This window comes from Alternaria triticimaculans, assembly GCF_023758025.1.
Source record: "Alternaria triticimaculans strain BMP 0046 chromosome Unknown scaffold_42, whole genome shotgun sequence".
In the NCBI taxonomy this organism is placed as follows: Eukaryota; Fungi; Ascomycota; class Dothideomycetes; order Pleosporales; family Pleosporaceae; genus Alternaria; species Alternaria triticimaculans.
The window spans coordinates 100-6,296 of NW_026055999.1; the positions used below are offsets into that span (position 1 = coordinate 100).

At 53.7% G+C, this 6,197-nt stretch overlaps 2 protein-coding genes across 2 annotated transcripts; both read right to left on the minus strand.

Annotated features, from left to right (window-relative positions):
* Nucleotides 1–776: 776 nt before the first annotated feature.
* J4E78_010905 (uncharacterized protein) lies at nucleotides 777–2,389 on the minus strand (the record flags this gene model as incomplete). The annotated part of the gene is made up of 4 exons (XM_049371481.1): nucleotides 777–1,925; nucleotides 1,975–2,067; nucleotides 2,115–2,240; nucleotides 2,291–2,389. 4 exons carry the CDS (start codon nucleotides 2,387–2,389, stop codon nucleotides 777–779), a joined length of 1,467 nt encoding a protein of 488 aa, XP_049216774.1.
* A 1,104-nt stretch (nucleotides 2,390–3,493) lies between these two features.
* Nucleotides 3,494–6,197, minus strand: J4E78_010906 (uncharacterized protein; the record flags this gene model as incomplete). The annotated part of the gene is made up of 4 exons (XM_049371482.1): nucleotides 3,494–3,759; nucleotides 3,812–5,046; nucleotides 5,094–5,706; nucleotides 5,759–6,197. The coding sequence occupies 4 exons, from the start codon at nucleotides 6,195–6,197 to the stop codon at nucleotides 3,494–3,496; spliced, it is 2,553 nt and encodes an 850-aa protein (XP_049216775.1).

The window sequence follows — 6,197 nt, forward strand, 5'->3', positions numbered from 1 at the left end:
ACAACCCTAGGCGGCCAATACGACTGGACCTTGAAACGCTACCCCTCCACCCCTCCCCCACCCTTCCCTCCCGGTATCAAGACGTTACTGGAAGCCCTCTTCCCCCAGACGAAAGCAGAAGCCGCGATCGTGAACCTGTATTCTCCAGGCGATACACTGAGTGTGCATCGCGATGTTGCTGAAACGAGTAGTACGGGGCTTGTTAGTGTGAGTTTGGGGTGTGATGCGATTTTTGTCTTAGGCACTACTGTACAGACGTCAGAAGGGGTGAGCGAGGAGAAGATCATAACGCTAAGACTGAGATCAGGCAGTGCAGTGTATATGAGCGGGGAGTCAAGGTTCGCGTGGCATGGGGTTCCGGCGATAGTGGCGGGGACGTGTCCTGAGTATCTTCAAGACTGGCCCGCGTCGTCAGCAGAGGGGGGACAAGACGATGGAGAGGAAGAAGGGGAGTATGAAGCGTGGAGGGGATGGATGGCGAATAAACGGGTGAATTTGAATGTAAGGCAGATGTTCGATTGATCACTCTACGCCACTCTACATCACACCACAACACAACACAGTAGACGGGGATTACAAAAGCATTATCATGTATTAGTACTATTCAAAGCAAAAAGGGGTATGTATATATATCCACATCCACATCCAACAATCCTCGTCTCACCTCACCTCACCGCCTCTCCATCAACATCAACGCACACCTACCACAGCGTCACCTTCGACCCAACATCCACATCCTCATCAGACGTACACGTAGCGATCATGAGACTTTTCCACTAGTATTTCCCCGGCTCGCCCGGAACCGCACTCCCCGGTGCCGTCGTCGCACTACCCGGCACCGCACTCGCAGGCGCACTAGTACCACCGCTCACAGCATGATCAGTCGAGTTAGTACCAGCACCCTCCAGACCCGTAGTTTGGATAGGAGCAGGCTGAGTCTTCTCTTCCGGATACATGTTCTGGGGGCTAGTGTCGCCAGAAACAGGACTGGTGGGAACGTCGTTTGTGACCTTACCCGCTGCGCCGCTAATGACCTGCCACCACTGCTCCGCAGCCTGTGGCGTGTGTGCCTTGAACGCAAATTCGTGTGTCATGGAGAACGCACCGCCGATCTTGCCCTTTGACACATCCTTGCCCTTGACATTAAACTTCTGTCCATTCACCGCACCGATCATACAATCAGGGATATAGAGCGACAGTTCGGGGACTGGGTCCTTAGCAAAGTCGTCGTCTGTCTTGAACTCGTGCAGGAACTTGGAGGGCGTCACGACGTAGTAGTTTGTGTCGTAGGAGCGCATGATCTTGCCCTTCTTTTCGAGCGAGCCCGAGATGAGGGGCTGCGTCGCGCGGTGGTTCTGGTTGGGGAAGCTGATGTCGGAGAGGGTGCGGGCGGGAGCGGCCGGGTCGATCAGCACGGTGTTGTTGCGCTGGATGAAGCCGTTCCATTCGAAGTCTTGCGGGATGCGCTGCGATGTGCCGACCATGTCGCCGTATGCGGCTTTGGTGTGCTCGGCTTGCGTGTTGACGACTTGCAGGAACTGGCCCATGCCAGACTGGATCGTCTGGATGATGTGGGCTTCGAACTGGGCGAACGAGTTCTGCACGCTGATCAAGTCCTGGCGGTTGTTGTTCTCCTCCTGGACTTGCTTGTGGAGGCGGTGGTTGACGCCGCGCTGGAGGATGTAGGGGTCGTCGGTCGCCTTCATGTTGCCGCTGTGCGAGTCGAAGACTGCTGTGTGCTGGCCGAGGAGCTCAATTTGCTTCTGGGTGTGCAGGCGAGCCTTGTCGACAGCCTTGCTGCCCTTGCCGGCTCCCTTGGTGAGCTCCTTGCTCTTGTTCTTGATCTCGGTGTGCAGGCGGTCGAAGATGGGGAGGACGGCGCCCTTGAGCTGCTTTGCGGTTTCGTAGTGTTGGTTGGAGATGCCCTGCCATGGTTAGTCTCGGACTCGGTATCTGATGTGGAAGAAGTCGTACCTGGGTGTTGGACCTGATGTTCTCGAACATGCCCGCAATGCCACCGAGCGACTGATCGAAGTGGTGGCCCTCCTTCAGGGGATCCTTGACCGTCTGTTCAACGTCAGTAGCTGTATAGCTATCGCATTGAGTCGACCGACCTTCAAGACGCGCTCATACTCCTTGCCATGTGCATGGTTCGTCTTCTCGGTAGCTGTGACATAATCCTCGAGGTAGGCGACGGCGTGCTTCCAAGCTTGCAATCGCTCCGCAAAGAGCTTCGTGACCTGGGGACGTGTTAGAAGCTTTCCCTCTCATCGGTCTCAGGACTACTCACCTCTGAGGTATCCTCGCCTGGAATGGCATCGTCGTCGGCAGATCGGTTGGTGAGGCTGCGCGTGGGCATCTCACTCGTGGCAGAAGTGGGCGCAGACATATTGCAGGTGTGTCGTGATACTGAAGAAACAAGGTGCAGTCGTGGAACGTGTCTTCGCACGTGTAGGAGGTAACGTTGTTGTTGCTGTGAAGCTTGAACGACGCGGCTAGCGAGATTTGGTTGGTGAAGGCGGGGTTCGCGTTCTTCCGGAAATGAGCCCGTGTCGTATGCTGCACGAGGGACTTTTATAATAAAGATATCTGGTTCAGTAGTAGCCGTAGTTAGGATTATTTTCCAGGGTAAAAATCAGGGTCCAGGGAGGGGTTTAAGTTTGATTCAAGCTCCGTGGGCACGATCTAGATCGACACTCACACATGCCGGAGAAGCAGGGTGCCATGAGGGTTTTGGCTGGCCCTGTGACGTCAACGCTCGCAGCTTTAGTCTAGATCCACGCGGGATCTACGCCAGGAAATGGGTTTGGAGCGCTGCTGCGCCACGATCCTAGGGGTGATCGCGGGACAGACCCTGACCACATGGTTACATTCAAGGTCGTTGACGTATCGTGGCTTCATGCCATTGCGCCCGAGTGTGAGAGGGTTGTCAGGGTCTCCGCCCGACGCCATAGTACCCCCACATTAGCACCGAGGAGCGGCAGAGGCTCCGAGGACTTTCAACGAGCACAACATTGCGCTAGGCTGAGATCCGGGTCAGGCAGGAAATTTCCAAGGTTGCGATACCCCTGTAGATAGGTAGTCAAACTGGAACTCGGAGTCTGGTGTGGCTCTACGAGGGGTGCTTATTTGTCATGCCGTTAATGTTTTTGACTGCATGTCTGCTGCCAGTGTCTGACCAAAGGGAGTAGGAGAAAAGAAAGCGCCCTCTGGATTCGTCATTCTGGAGACACCTCATATGATGGAACTACGTTCGTTCAATACATAACTACACCTTACTAAAGCCTGTACTCGCCAGACATGCAATGCTATCGAAAGGGGTATGCAACATCGCTAAACGCTAAAGACCGAATCCCAAGTAAACACGCCCATTTCCCAATGCCCGCATATCGTTTCATCAGCCGTAAACCCACCTTCTTTGAAGCTGTGCACCACCCAACCCTCTGATATCACCCCTAAGAAAGAAAATCATCGCCGTGTAAACTTATACGCATTACGCCGGGTGAATGCCATTATACAGCTTCTCCAACTTCAACTCATCGATATCGCTAGTCCACTCATGCAGCCTCGGCAGAGTGACTCTCCACCCTCTATCTTCCATCTCTTCTAGTATCGTCGTTGTCTTGCGGTCTGCGTCGTCTTGATCTGTGGCGCAGATAACGAAGGTGGTCAGGTAGAACATGACGAAGGGGTATTTGGAGTTGAGGAAGTGCTGGATGTAGTATTGCCAGGCGTTTGCTGAAGAGGGGCGGTCGAATGCTGCGACATGTGTTAGTCAATGTGGGGAAGAGGGAGGGAGTGGGAGACTTACGCATAGCATTCCAGCGGTAGACATGACCTTCCCACGTCGCAAAGTTCAGACCACTCTTGCCTAGACTCTTGATCGCCGGCATGGGCCATGCGCAGTAGTGTGTCTGTATCGAGCCCTTCGCCATTATCGCGTTCGGATGTTTCTGCTTGTAAGCCTGCGCGAACTCGGTAAGACACGTCTTTGGCGGCAGGGGTAGTGATGGACTGCGTTCCCCTTCCGCTCTTGTCGCATTGTCTTCGTAAGGGAAGTAAATGTCAGGTGCTCCGTCCGAACCTTGAACAATCACGGGATAGGTTTGTGGCGCCTCGAACTCAGGCGCAAGGCTGACGATGCCATAGCGTTCCATGTCCTCAATAAAGCGGCGGATGAAGCGGTTGTCGTCCCTGTTAACGGTTTGCAAAGTCGTCTTCGTTTGCTTCGCAGCGAGAATGGTGGGGTCAGGATCAAAGCATCTCCACCTGTTTCCTTCATGCTGTATCTCGCCTGGTGGAGGGTAGCGCAATTCGGCCGTGCATTCGATCTGAATCTCCTCGAGATATATCTCTTGCACAGATGAGGGGATGATCTCGCGAATGACACGCTTGGCCATTTGTCTTGGTGATGGGTCTCCGACCAGCATGAGTAACGCGTCCTGCACGATGTCTATCAGTCGGAAAGGCAGACCAACTTCGCGGTCGATGATGATGAATTGCCACGAGTCCACCACGATGGGGTCGTACATCGATGTCTTCCTCATGCGTAGCTGGTTCTTGATCTCCTCCAGAGTGAGTGTCGTCGTGAAGTCGACATTGTCCAGCTCGTCCAGTGTTATAGCTGATCGATGACGGCTAATGAACAGGTCGGGCTCCGTAGGGTGAACGGTAGCGTCAGCGTGTGTACCCTCGTAAACAACGAGGTATAGTGACGCTGTTCGCTTTCGGAGCTCATCTAAGAAGGCTTGGGTTAGAGGATGACCGATCGCCATTTGCCCACACAGATAGTTGCGCGATTGTCGCTGCACCCAAAGTCCGTCTTCTTGCTTCAGACCAGTATTCGATGTGAAGTCACCCTTGCTTGTTGGTATGAAGCCCATGTACACACCGGTTGAGCATTCGCCCAGTATGCTTTTTGGATCGTACCAGTGTTCGTTGTACAGCTTCATCATGAGGAGCTTGCAGATCGTCGTGTAGTCCTCAAAGTTGGAGCAAATGCTGGCGAGTGTCCATGGAGTGAGCAGTGTCGGGAACCACCGGTAGCTTGGAGGATGTCAGCAAAATCCTTTCGAACAGTGGTGTTAGCTTACAGTATGTCCCAGCACGGCTTCGTCATTTTGAGGCCTTCTGTGGTACTCGGTATCGTGCCTCCCAGGAGTTGGATCGTCTTGATGTCACCACCAGCGAGTGTCTGAGCGCATATGGCAACACGAAGATACTGGACAGCATGAGGACGCCAGGCTTTCTCGAAGAAGTCACAGTACATCTCTAGTTGGCTGGCTTGGCAGCCCATGAGAAAATCGTTGATACTTTTGGACCTTGTAGCGTGCTCTAAGATTGCAGCTTCACTATCGTTCAGAACCATGATACGAAACCATGCGCGAATGATGTCTGTACCCGTATCTGGGCCAGTCTGCTCCTTTGTACCTGGCGAAACGGGACGATTGGTTGTATCGTCAAGATCGGGAACGATGGCGTATAGTCGGCGAATGCTGTCGGCGCAAAGATCCAGGTAGAAGTGCTTTAGTACCAGGATGGTGCCATCATCGGGCAGACCGTCGAGCGAGTTTATTGGTATGCGAGGATCTAATGGTGATCGGAGAATCATGATCTTCTCGCTGCCATTCTTGAACTTGTCTGGGTGTGGAGAAGTGGTATGGATTCCTGGTGTCTCTGGAGTCGGGCCGCGATTCAGGTTTGACACTGCAGCCACCAATTAGCTTGATTTCGCACATGTACAGTAAACGCTACTTACTTAGTAGCGCATCAGCGAGGGCCCTGACATCGCTCTCCATCTTGTGAATCCATCTTATGTAGTCTTGAATGTCTCCGCCGCGGGGATAAAATCGATCCTGGAGTAGTCGCCTGAGATCGACCGACTGGCGCAACTTCATGATCTTTTGTTTCGCGGCATCCAGGCCGGTGACCATCAACTTTTCCGCTTCTTTGTGGATCTTGGCCCATCGCATTGTCATCGATTCCCATTCATCATGATGTTTGTAGCACCATGGGTCGCCCGCGGTCGACGGGAGCGGGGCCCAACACGCACGTCCATCAGAGTCGATAGCTTCGCAAAACGCAGCAGAGGATGAAGGCGAATCTGGAACGTCGCTCAGACGAAGCAGTTGCCGTGTCTTGCCTCGGTATGCAGGTCGTCGTTCTTGCGAGCTGCCAACGCGCAGCTGCAAGCTCAT